This window comes from Nerophis ophidion, linkage group LG02 (genome assembly GCF_033978795.1).
Source record: "Nerophis ophidion isolate RoL-2023_Sa linkage group LG02, RoL_Noph_v1.0, whole genome shotgun sequence".
Classification (NCBI taxonomy): domain Eukaryota; kingdom Metazoa; phylum Chordata; class Actinopteri; order Syngnathiformes; family Syngnathidae; genus Nerophis; species Nerophis ophidion.
The window spans coordinates 42164812-42178404 of NC_084612.1; the positions used below are offsets into that span (position 1 = coordinate 42164812).

The following is a 13593-nucleotide window of genomic DNA, read 5'->3' on the forward strand; positions in this document are numbered from 1 at the left end:
AGCAATGTTTTTTTTCTTGACAATCTTTATTGGCTGCATTTTGCAAGAACTACTCTTGTACACTCCTTTTGTAAGTCCAGAATTTTGCAAATGGTGGCTCTTAATCAATGGCAAAATAAAATTAGTAGGAGGAATGAATTACTCAATTGTAGGCAATACTAGATGCTAATGTAACTAATCAAAGCAACTGTACTGTACCCATACAAATACAAATGTGCTTGACTTTAATTCACTTTGTCATACCTAAGGGTGAGTCTGAGGTAGATGTGATAGCTGAGCAGCTGAAGTTCCGCGCCTGTCTGAAAATCCTAATGACAGAGCTTCGCACTCTAGCCACTGGCTTTGAGGTAGATGGAGGGAAACTTCGTTTTCAGCTCTACAGCTGGCTGGAAAAGGAGATTGCTGCCATGCATAACATATGTAACTACAAGGTACCGTATGGCACATCTTTCATGTAATATATGGAGCCCCTTGTAATGATTCACCATTTTATGATAGTGCTATTATCCTTTCATTGACCTGCAGGTAGAAGGAAAGGAGGAGCCGTCAGAGGCAGAGCACTCGGCTGAGCGAGCAGCATCGGTGGACATATCAGATGACATGTTAGAGAGAATAGACGCTGGAGCCTATGAGCGTCACCAAATGGAACGCCGCCGTCTTCAAGCTAAGCAGCAGCACTCTGAGAGGCGCAAAGCTTGGCTGAGAAAGAACCAGGCCCTTCTGAGGGTCTTCCTTTCTTACTGCAGCCTTCATGGAGCCAAGGGAGGCGGAGTAACCTCTGTGCGGATGGAGCTTCTGTTCCTTCTTCAGGAAAGCCAACAGGTAGCCACATACTCTTACAATAGCTTTGGCAAGAAGTGTCAACTTGTCGATCGCAATGAACCAGTTCATCTTTGGAACCCTTTTGTTCGATCGCAAAAATATTGGAAAATATATATATATATATATATTACTATTACATCTGTGACATGACCATTCGAAGAGTAATCGCAACCTGCAAACAGGCGCGCACTTAAACTTCTGAACACGTACACATGCCTCGCCTCGCTCTCTTCACCCTCACATTCGCCGCTCTCGAAACCGCGGCCACCCCACACCCCGAGCGGTGCTGCACACTACACTCGCTCGTCTTGCAAACGCGCATGGCATGACGTGCACAAAAGTCATCGAGCTGCAACAATGCTTTTAGGCTGACTCTTGTAACGCATCAGACATTTTCTAGCATTCTGCATCAAACAACTTTTCCTTTAACCATGAGTCTACGACCATCGTCGCTCGCCTGCGACGGAAGTCTAACGAGCCAAATACTCAAGTCTGTGACATTGCTTCAAAGTACGGATTTTGTGTCGATTTATTGTATTTGTGGTGATTTATTGTACATACAAAATTAAACATTGACATGTGCAAAGGCCGTAATATACAGTGGAGCAAAAAAGTATTTAGTCAGCCACCGATTGTGCAAGTTCTCCCACTTAAAATGATGACAGAGGTCTGTAATTTTCATCATAGGTACACTTCAACTGTGAGAGACAGAATGTGAAAAAAAAAATTGTAGGAATTTTAAAGAATTTATCTGTAAATTATGGTGGAAAATAAGTATTTAGTCAATAAAAAAAATTCAACTCAAAACTTTGTAATATAACCTTTGTTGGCAATAACAGAGGTCACAATTTACATAGGTCTTTACCAGGTTTGCACAGACAGTAGCTGGTATTTTGGCCCATTCCTCTATGCAGATCTTCTCGAGAGCATTGATGTTTCGGGGCTGTCGCCGAGCAACACGGACTTTCAACTCCCTCCACAGATTTTCTATGGGGTTGAGGTCTGGAGACAGGCTAGGCCACTCCAGGACTTTCAAATGCTTCTTACAGAGCCACTCCTTTGTTGCCCGGGCGGTGTGTTTGGGATCATTGTCATGTTGGAACACCCAGCAACGTTTCATCTTCACAGCTCTCACTGATGGAAGGAGGTTTTGGCTCAAAATCTCACGATACATGGCCCCATTCGTTCTTTCCTTAACACGGATCAGTCGGCCTGTCCCCTTAGCAGAAAAACAGCCCCAAAGCATGATGTTTCCACCCCCATGCTTCACTGTAGGTATGGTGTTCTTGGGATGCAACTCAGTATTCTTCTTCCTCCAAACATGACGAGTTGAGTGTATACCAAAAAGTTCTATTTTGGTTTCATCTGACCACATGACATTCTCCCAATCCTCTGCTGTATCATCCATGTGCTCTCTGGCAAACTTAAGACGGGCCTGGACATGCACTGGCTTAAGCAGGGGGACACGTCTGGCACTGCAGGATTTGATTCCCTGTCGGCGTAGTAGTGTGTTACTGATGGTAACCTTTGTTACTTTGGTCCCAGCTCTCTGCAGGTCATTCACCAGGTTCCCCTGTGTGGTTCTGGGATTTTTGCTCACCGTTCTCATAATCATTTTGACCCCACGGGATGAGATCTTGCGTGGAGCCCCAGATCAAGGGAAATTATCAGTGGTCGTGTATGTCTTTCATTTTCTGATAATTGCTCCCACAGTGGATTTTTTCACACCAAGCTGCTTGGCTATTGTAGATTCACTCTTCCCAGTCTGGTGCAGGTCTACAATTATTTTCCTAGTGTCCTTCGACAGCTCTTTGGTCTTGGCCCTAGTGGAGTTTGGAGTCTGACTGTTTGAGGCTGTGGACAGGTGTCGTTTATACAGATAAGGAGTTCAAACAGGTTCCATTAATACAGGTAATGTGTGGATGACAGAAGAGCTTCTTAAAGAAGAAGTTACAGGTCTGTGAGAGCCAGAGATCTTCCTTGTCTGAAGTGACCAAATACTTATTTTCCACCATAATTTACAAATGAATTATTTAAAATTCCTACAATGTGATTTCCTGGATTTTTTTTTCACATTCTGAGTGTGAATGTTGTCTGTCTATCTGTGTTGGCCCTGCGATGAGGTGGCGACTTGTCCAGGGTGTACCCCGCCTTCCGCCCGATTGTAGCTGAGATAGGCGCCAGCGACCCCAAAAAGGGAATAAGCGGTAGAAAATGGATGGATGGATGTCTCTCACAGTTAAAGTGTACCTATGATGAAAATTACAGACCTCTGTCAACATTTTAAGTGGGAGAACTTGCACTATCGGTGGCTGACTAAATACTTTTTTGCTCCACTGTATGATAAAACAAGGCGGCAACTAAAGAAATACTTCTCCATTCATCCCGTATGAACAGCTGATTTTGTTACTTCCGGCGCTGACGTAAGCTGACTCGCGTATCATAATTGACCATAGGAAGAAGAAATATTCTACGGTATTAAGAATATATCAGCCATAAACAGTTAGCTTCTACAGCTGGGGTGCCGGGAGTGCGGCACAAGGGCCATCTGTCGCCCGTGACTCGTTTGTCATTGGCCGTAGGCACATTGCAGAAAAAAAAGAAACATCAGCAACAATTGGGAATACAGCAAGAAGCACATGAGAAAAAAACAAAATGTTGACATCAGCCAATGATAAAACAAAGCTTTGTCTTTAGAAACAAACAAAAAAACAAAACAAAACTAAAAAATATATATAAAACAGTTGACGCAGGGGTAGATCATACTTTGGTTTTTGGCTGAGACCACGGATATTGGGCTTGAAAAGGTTGGACGTACTGGATAAGGTACCCAATGTGTTTGCAACTCAATTATTGGAGATCTTTTTTTTTTTTTTTGCCTTCAGTAAATGAAGAATCTTTACCTTATCTTTCTTTTTCAGGAGATCACAGTGAAACAGCTGCAATCTCCCCTCCCTCTACCAACCACATTGCCTCTGCTGTCAGCCTGCATTGCGCCCACTAAGACAGTTATAGCCAACCCTGTGCTTCACCTCAGCAACCACATTCATGATATCCTCCACACCATCACCCTCATGGAACTTCCACCACATCCAGACATCAAAGATGACCGGGTCAGAACTTAAATTTGTCCCTCTGTGCTACTTCCGTAGGTTAATGTAATAGCAGAAAAGTGAATTGTGTCTCTCTCCCTCAGGTAAATACCCTACACACACTAGCAGCTTCTCTGTCAGCTTGCATTTATCAGGCACTGTGTGACAGCCATAGTTACAGGTACTCTTATCAGCCTCTCCTATGCTTTGCATTGTTTACTGTCTTTTTCATGTGTTGCTAAAAGGCCTACTGAAACCCACTACTACAGACCATGCAGTCTGATAGTTTATAATAATGATGAAATCTTAACATTGCAACACATGCCAATACGGCCGGGTTAATTTACTAAATTGCAATTTTAAATTTCGCGCCGAAGTATCCCGCGGAAATGATGACGCCTGCGCGTAATTTCACACATTGTAGAGGACATTTTGTTCCAGCACTGTTCCCAGCTATAAGTCGTCTGTTTTTGTCGCATAATTCCACAGTATTCTGGAAATCGGTGTTGCTGAATCTTTTGCAATTTGTTCAATGAGTAATGGAGACGTCAAAGAAGAGAGCTGTACGCGGGAAGCGGTGTATTGCGGCCGCCTTTAGCAACACAAACACAGCCGGTGTTTAATTGTTTACATTCCCGAAAGATGACGGTGAAGCTTTACTATGGTCCAGAGCATTCAAGTGAACATGGTAGGATTAGACCACACACACAAAGTACAGTGTATTATGCAGCGATCATTTTGACAGATCGTGTTTCGAAGAGGGTCCCTTGCGAAGGGCAGAGATAGGCATCGCCACCACCCGGCGAGTGGTGCTGAAGAAAGGTGCGGGGCCGACCTTCAGGTTGTACAGGTACGACCATATAATCTCACTAAAACACCAGTAACACAATAAGCAGATAAAGGATTTTACAGAATTATCCTAGTAAATTTGTCTAATAACATCTGAATCGTTCCCACTGTACAGTCTTTTTTTTGTGTTTGTTTTTTTCTAGTCCTTCACTCTCACTTTCCTCATCCACAAATCTTTCATCCGCGCTCAAATTAATGGGGAAATCGTCGCTTTCTCGGTCCGAATCGCTCTCGCTGCTGGTGGCTATGATTGTAAACAATGTTCAGATCTGAGGAGCTCCACAACCCGTGATGTCACGCGCATATCGTCTGCTACTTCCGGTACAGGCAAGGCTTTTTTATCAGCACCAAAAGCTGCAAACTTTATTGTCAATGTTCTCTACTAAGTCCTCTCAGCAAAAATATGGCAATATCGCGAAATGATCAAGTATGACACATAGAATTGACCTGCTATCCCCGTTTAATTAAGAAAATCTCATTTCAGTAGGCCTTTAAGTGCAGTGGTATTAATCAGAGAAGGGCTACATTTGGTTAATTAGAAATATTATTTTGTACTGTAGGAAAAAAATATGTTCAAGTGTGACCAATATTCTTTCATCACATGCTTTTGCATTCTTGTTTCGGTGTGTACTGTGCAGCAGCCAGACAGAAGCCAACCAGTTTACTGGCATGGTGTACCAGGGCCTGTTGCTCAGTGAGAGGAAACGACTCCGCACAGAAAGCATAGAGGAACATGTAACTCCTAACTCAGCTCCTGCCCAGTGGCCAGGTAAAAAGAAAGAAATAGTCCTTATCTGGATCATTTTATTTCTTTGTTAAATTGAATGATTTTGGCCAACAATTTTTATTTTTAGCGTAAATATTATTACGGTAATACATCTTACTTATATGATCACTAGCGTTTGTGTGTTTGTCAGTTAGTTAGTAACATAACTCAAAAATTATGAGTGGATTTTCATTAAACCGTCAAGAAATGTTGGAAATGCAATAAGGATCAAGTGGTTAGATTTTGAGAGTGGACCCAGCTCACTGAATTCCGGACTTTTTAGAGGATTCTTTACTCTTTGGAGATAAGGTCTGGAAGAGATTTGCGCTCTCTGAGTGCTTTTTAGTTAGATTAGATTTTGATTTGGAGAGACTGAACTGTGTGTGTTTTAGCGGCCATGGCTCCGCCTCCACCCACAGATAAAAAGAGTGGATGACTTACAAGAGTGTTCACTTCGTCGATCTCATTTTGCTATAGAACAAAAAGCTCTCAGTTGCTGACACCTATGCAAACAGTGAACCCTCTTGCAGCTTGCTTGGAAGCATCAGACAAACAATACAAACACCCACGGAAATGTCAGTTTCATTTATTTCTCGATGTAGAGGTTGTGTATTCAGTGGGGTTTGTTTATGGGTCTGTCAGTTGCTTGTTCGTGAGCAACACCATCTCAAATGTTATTGGCTGATTTTTATTAGACTTTTGGGGGAAAAGTTTGACGTGAAATAAGGAACAAGTGATTATTATTTGGGGGATTGATTTAGATCACTGTCTGGATTCAGGAACTAGACCCTGGTGGAGGTCAGTGAACCCTTTTATATAATTGTCTTTTCCATCCATCCATCTATTTTTTACCGCTTATTTCCTTTGGGGTCGCGGGGGGCTCTGGTGCCTCTCTCAGCTACAATCGGGCGGAAGGCGGGGTACACCCCGGAGAAGTCGCCACCTCATCGCAGGGCCAACACAGATAGACAGACAACATTCACACTCACATTCACACACTAGGGCCAATTTAGTGTTGCCAATCATCCTGTCTTTTGAGTTTAAAAAATATGGGCTATTAGAGCGCATCAGCTACATCTTTGCGAGAGAATATGAAAAGCAGAGGAAGCGGATGAGCAGCGCGAAGCATGAAGTCAGTTTATGCAAAGAGGCAGATGGTGTTCTACAATAGGAGCTTCATGGCCTCTGGAAAGGAAACAGAAATACAGACTGTGCTCATAATACTAATGCTTAGTAAAACAGCTTTATATTGTGCAGAGACAGCATTTTTGTTCTTCAGATATTACTCTGCTACTTTTTACCTGACACACTATATTTTGTATGTTTTATTTCTCCAGGTGTATCGTCCCTGATTTCATTGTTGACAACTGCCAGGGAGGAGGACCAGCCGAGGCTCAATGTGCTGTTGTGCGAGGCAGTTATGGCTGTTTATCTGGCCTTGCTCATCCATGGCCTGGGCACTCACAACAGCAATGAACTATTTCGCCTTGCAGCTCATCCTCTCAACAACCGCATGTGGGCCGCTGTCTTTGGAGGAGGAGCAAAAGTAGTTATTAAGCCAAAGAGGCCTGATGCACCACCAGGTAAGATTATGGCTTTGTTGCTTCTTTATTACTTTTGATGTTTTTGTGTGGCCATCTCATCTGTTGTCTTAACTCTGAGCCCGTTTCTCCTTGTCGCTTTCTGCTTCATTCTAATGGCTCTCAATTATGATGTAATTGCAAAAATCGTCCCCCGAGGCCTGTTGAGCCCAAAGATGTTTCTACAGATGTGTTGTGTCTTGTGTGAGTGTGCCCTATGCCCTGTGTCCCAGTGCCAGCTGATTTTGAGGCAGCCAGGCCAGAAGAGTCTCTGGAGACACAAAGACCTGAGCAGGGCAGCCTCACCAAAATCCCCCAACCCATTCCCAATGAAAACCAGTGTCTCAAACAGTCCCCTCCTCCCGTTTTACGGGGAGTTGGGCCCGGCACTGTGACACCAGCAACTAAAACCAGCTGTGAGTAAGAGGCTGGTGGATTGCAGTGCTGGTTTGCAGGATTGAAGTGCATGGTAAATGTACAGGTTTGCAAATGTTTGACTCCTCCCACCCCCATCAATTTTTCACAAGATTACACCTGAATGCCTGTTGAAACAGCCAACCGTGTTTGTTTTGAAGTGAACGCAATTTGTGTGTGTAGTGTACGTGTGCTTTGTGTGTTGACTGTGCCGCATGTACGTGCAATGTCTTACATGCTCAACTCATGCTGTTGTCCTTACTGTGCCATTAAAGTGACAGTTGGGGCAAGCAAGGTGGGTGCAGGAATAATAGCTGAGCCCCCCCTGACTAAACCTGAAGCTGAGGCTAAACCAGGTACATCATGTGAGGTTGTAAGAGTAATCAAGACCCGTGTTTGTTTAAACAGCTTTTTTTTTTTTTTTTATGATTTACAAGTGGTAGTGTGTGTGTCACTAGTTGGAACATTATCAATAGTTTTTCATCGCTGACTTTTAGATTGGATTTCAAAGTAGCCGTTTTTTTCAACCAGTTGACTAAAATTTGCTCTAAAACTTGAGTTAATTCAACCAAACTCCTCTTTACTCTGATAATGTTTGAGGTGGAAGATACAGCTTGGCATTTTTTACTTTAAAAGTTGAAGATGCCTCGCAGTGCAGACCTGCATTTGAAACTAGAGGCAAAGTAGAGTTTCTTTATACCAGTGATGATAAGTGATACCAGTGATATGAAATGAATCATGTGAACTGATGTAAGGACAAGCCACATTTTAATGTTTTTTATTCTTAATAACGTGTCTTCTGTTACAGAAATGGATTCAGTCACTGGTTAAATTTTTTGTTTTCCTCAACAAAGTTCCCAACATCATGAATGGACATTTATGATACACTACAAATACTTCCACTACAACCGCTTGTGTATTGTTTGTGTTAGTCTAACCGCACTGTCTACTGTTTTGTGTCTTGTCTGGTTTTGTCTGGTGCAATGCTCGTGATAGTGCTCCACGATATTAGTGCAGGTTTGTGCACACCCTAGTGATTTTTCCCTATCTATATATGTTTTTTGAATGTCTGTCTCTTTAGTGCATTTTAAACACATGCATCTTGTCAGTGTTCTATTGTGGATGTGTGCTGTGCGGAGTGTTGATGGCAGTTTTTCCTGATTTTTTTGTTGATATCTTGCAATTACAAAAATGTCTCAACTCCTCATTACCCTCTTTCAGGATTTTACAGATTGCAGAAAACTGGAGTTATGCTAGTCCGAAATTCGCTGTGTCTTTGTCCTGTCCACCAGTGATGCTCCCTCAGCCCCCTGCAGAGGACGTGGATCGATACAGGCGCAGATTTAACATGAGGATGTTGGTTCCTGGACGCCCCGTAAAGGAGACACCAGCAACCCCCCCACCTGTGCCCATAGAGAGACCCGCATACAGGGAAAAATTCATTCCTCCAGAGCTCAGCATGTGGGACTATTTTGTGGCCAAAGTAAGGCACTGACTGCAGACTATAATAGTGATTGTCAACGCATTACAATTGACAGACCTCTGCAACAAAATTAGGTTTATGGCGTTCTTAATATGCACAATGTAGGTATAACAGGCAATATACAGTAAAAATACATTATACAAATAATGTAGGCAGCAAGTGGAGTACAACAATTGGCATGCATAGATAATGCAACAAGTCCAACTATTCCATCTTCTTGCTCCTCTCATTTCAATCATGTCCCCTCAGCCCTTCCTGCCGTTGTCAGATAGCAACACTTTGTGCGACTCTGATGAAAGTGGAGCAGAGGAGGATGATGATGATGATGATGCCTTCCTTTCGGACACACAGATGACTGAACACTCAGACCCCAACTCCTACAGGTAGGCTTTTTTTTTGTGAACCCTTTCAGGGAGACATTAGGTTTTAAAAATCCTGAATTTTGTCTGTTTGGCACCCTAGCTGGGCTCTGATCCGCTTGGTCATGGTTAAGCTGGCTCATAACTGCATTAAGAATTTTCTGCCTATCACTGGCCTCGACTCTGCAGGTATACAATCTAGTTTACGCTATTGTTAGACATAAACAAGTAATACATATATTGTCAATTTAAATACATCAAACATGACATATGTCGACTGTGTGTATTTACAGACTTGCCAGTCACTTCACCTCCTACCAATGCTGTGTTGAAGACCCTGGAGAACTGGGAACAGCTTTTATTGGAGCCAATGAATAAATTTGATGGACCACCTCCCAATTACATTAACACTTACCCTACTGACCTCAGTGCTGGAGGTGGTCCTGCCATACTGCGACACAAGGCAATGTTGGAGCCAGACAACACTCCTTTCAAGTAAGACTTACTGTACATCAATGACACACACTGACATTGGGGCAGACCTTACTGCTTATTACTGCAACATCAGCAGATTACCCTTATACATACTATGATTTTGTTATACACATTTTCTAAGAGAATAATTGTTCAGTCATTCAGTGACATTAATTGTAGATAATGTGTTTCTTTAGGAATCAGCTTATCTTGTTTGGTGTATACATTAGAATGAAATAATTCCACTCATAATCAATACAAACAGTATTTAAAGGCCTACTGAAATTAGATTTTCCTATTTAAACGGGGATAGCAGGTCCATTCTATGTGTCATACTTGATCATTTCGCGATATTGCCATATTTTTGCTGAAAAGATTTAGTAGAGAACATCGACGATAAAGTTTGCAACTTTTGGTCGCTAATAAAAAAGCCTTGTGTGTACCGGAAGTAGCAGACGATGTGCGCGTGACGTCACCGGTGTGAAAGCTCCTCACATCATCACATTGTTTATAAGGTGAGCCACCAGCAGTAAGAGCAATTCGGACCGAGAAAGCGACAATTTCCCCGTTAATTTGAGCGAGGATGACAGATTCGTGGATGAGGAAAGTTAGAGTTAAGCACTGTTAAAAAAATTAAAAATAAAAAAAAGTCGACAGCTCCAGGCGGCGGCAGTGGGAGCGTTTCAGATGTAATTAGATACATTTACTAGGATAATTGTGGAAAATCCCTTATTTGTTTATTGTGTTAATAATATTTTAGTGAGATTATAAAGTCATACCTGAAAGTCGGATGGCTGCGGTGAACGCCAGTGTCTCTGAGAGAAGCCGAGGAGCCAAGATCCCAGCTGTCTTTTTGAGTTGCAGGATGAGGTTGCATAATCCACTCAAGTCTCCGGTAAGAGCCGACCTAATATCACAATTTTCCCATCTTAAAACTTGCTGGTTGATGTAGAGAAACATATTCGCTTGACCGCTCTGTGTTAAAGCTTCACAACAAACAAAGAAATACCGGCTGTCTTTCGGTTGCTAAAGGCAGCTGCAATCCACCGCTTTCCACCAACAGCATTCTTATTTGAGGTCTCCATTATTAATTGAACAAATTGCAAAAGATTCAGCAACACAGATGTCCAAAATACTGTGTAATTGCACGATGAAAAGAGACTACTCTTAACCGTAAGTGGTGCTGGGCTAAAATGTCCCCTCCAACCAATAACGTCACAAACACGCGTCATCATACACGTCATCATTCCGCGACGTTTTCAACAGGAAACTCCGCGGGAAATTTAAAATTGTAATTTAGTAAATTAAACTGGCCGTATTGGCATGTGTTGCAATGTTAAGATTTCATCATTGGTATATAAACTATCAGACTGCGTGGTCGGTAGTAGTGGGTTTCAATAGGCCTTTAAGCTAATAAAATTAAGGAATTAATGAACTACCTAACATGTTAATTCTTTGTCATTGTTTTTTTCTCAGAACAAAGAATCACCAGTCTTTTCCAGCCCGACGTCTCTGGCATTTCCTGGTCAAACAAGAGATTCTCCAAGAGACTTTAATTCGTTATATCTTCACCAAGAAAAGGAAGCAGAGCGAGGTGAGCTGCTTACATGCTTTTGCAATATCTGTTTTCCTTTTCTTATTTTTTATTAGGTCTCATAATGAAACCAGACATTGTGTTATTATGTATTTACAGTGGTGTACACCATAATGTTCCATTTTCTGTAATGCCCCCACAGAATAGACTCAAATGTAAAAGTTAATTTTCATGAAAATGACATTTGTAAAAATGAAGTGAAAATTCAAATTGAGTCTACTAGTAAATTGCTTTTTACTAGCTATACAGTAGTTACTGTATTGTTACCTGACAAATATTTTGTCACTTTACAGCACTTGTTGAAGCTGTGAAATATAATTCTGTTTTTTTGCAGTGATGATTAAAATTTTGAAAATAATCAATGAACTTTTTTTTGTCAATGTTATTTGTACACTAAGAACTTAAGTACCTATTGTTCTTGCCACTATCATTGTTTTGACTTTCTCAAACATATTTAAGCTAATGCAGTATAGTTGGGTGATATGTTGTCTGAAACTGCTCAGCGGACAGGCTTATTTATTTTTATTTTATTGTCACTATACTGACTTTTAGTAGACTAAAACAATATGAGTTGCATTTTCCACAGCCACTACCACTGCATGTTGATGTGCCACCACAGAATTCTGAAAGCATTTTATACGTCAAAAATCAGTATTTTTGATTTTCTTTTTTCGTCCCATGTTTTATTTTCTGTCGTGCGTGCATGTGTTTTGTGTTGTGTTGTGCTGTGTTGTGTGTTCTGTGCCTCGACCTGTGTGTTGTGTAGTCTTTAGAGAACCATATGGACCATGTAAGCCCAAACTGCATAGCTGGAGCTAGCAGTCTCAATAAGGTAGTGTCACCCAGTATCCTGTCCCTGATTTGGTTGGGACAGTCCCTGTATAGCCTAACTTGAGGAAGCAGCTATACTATGCATTTAAACATTTGTTAAAAACAATTTTGATTTGAAATAATCAAGTCTTCTCTCCAGCTTGGCTTTACAGTGACCGCTCCTACGACTGCGGAAGCATAACGTTTAAAATCTAATCTTTCACAACTCTGGGATGTGTTTGCGTTGTACTCACATAACCTCACATCCAATATTATCCAAATATTCTTTTGCTCTCTTTGACACTCCTTTGGAAGCAAATGCATTAAAGCTTCGATCGAAATAAACTGGTACCTACTATAGTTATACTTATTCATTAAAACATTTACTTGCATGCTCACTGTCATTTCTGTATGCTAACCTTGCAGGGTTTCTCTGAGGAAACCAAATCACTTCTGATTTTAATTATGCACCCCTCACCTAGACTTTTTTCAAACTACTTTTTTCCCTGTGAATGTCTTTCTTCTTGATGCTGATTTCACATGAAATGGGGTAGCAGTATCGGGTATATTTTTTTGGCTAAATTGGTTAGGTTGCTCATCCTTCTTAACTAACAACTTTTTTGGCTAATGGCTTCTAAATACCCACTGTTTGAACATACTCTGTCTACTTTTCTGATATATCCAGGTGGAGGCAGATCTGGGCTACCCAGGAGGCAAAGCAAAAATCATTCACAAGGAGTCTGACATTATCATGGCATTTGCAATCAACAAGGTAAAATGTGTGCCAAAGTCCTATTTCAAAACTTAATATAGTATGTATAGGCAATAGCGGGCATACACAGTACACAAAAACCTGGCTTTTCATCTCACTTACCATAATATACCTCAACATATTAGGTCAGATATTCTCAACAACAAATTATTTGACCCACAAAGTACAGTGGTATCTCAATGTGCGTTGGTAGTCGGTTCCAAAAGGTCATAGAAAGACTGAATCATACACAGGGTATGTGCAGGGGTCTTAAAAAGTCTTAAAATAGTTTAAATCCAACAATTTGAATTTAGGGCCTTAAAATGGCTAAAATTATCTTAAAATTTTGGAAAATGTCTTAATTACAATTTTGAAAGGTCTTAAAAATCTGTTAGTATAACTTAACATAAGATTCAGTCTTTCTTTGAAATGTTTCGATTTTTGAAGAAGTTCTAAATTAACTACAAAATAAAACTAAAGTAGGTTATACTGCTCAGTCAGAACTTGTCACGCAATAGTAGCTAGTGGGCTGTGCGTGCGCAGTGGTGTGTTGTTACATCTTAGCATACCAGCGGAGAAAACTTGACGAAAGCCCACAG

At 41.3% G+C, this 13593-nt stretch overlaps 1 protein-coding gene across 3 annotated transcripts in view; it reads left to right on the forward strand.

The window, feature by feature from the left end:
• dmxl2 (Dmx-like 2) overlaps positions 1-13593 on the forward strand; it is a 79402-nt gene that overhangs the window by 47013 nt on the left and 18796 nt on the right. Inside the window, exons 33-46 of one of the 3 annotated variants that reach the window (XM_061883992.1) lie at positions 249-431; positions 526-822; positions 3744-3935; positions 4019-4095; positions 5402-5532; positions 6867-7112; positions 7343-7525; positions 8816-9006; positions 9256-9389; positions 9469-9554; positions 9659-9860; positions 11316-11433; positions 12200-12265; positions 12929-13015. In XM_061883992.1, the coding sequence (XP_061739976.1) occupies positions 249-431; positions 526-822; positions 3744-3935; positions 4019-4095; positions 5402-5532; positions 6867-7112; positions 7343-7525; positions 8816-9006; positions 9256-9389; positions 9469-9554; positions 9659-9860; positions 11316-11433; positions 12200-12265; positions 12929-13015 (2193 nt within the window). The remainder of the gene's footprint in view (positions 1-248; positions 432-525; positions 823-3743; positions 3936-4018; positions 4096-5401; positions 5533-6866; positions 7113-7342; positions 7526-8815; positions 9007-9255; positions 9390-9468; positions 9555-9658; positions 9861-11315; positions 11434-12199; positions 12266-12928; positions 13016-13593) is intronic. The other 2 variants (XM_061884002.1, XM_061884009.1) reach the window with 2 other exon arrangements.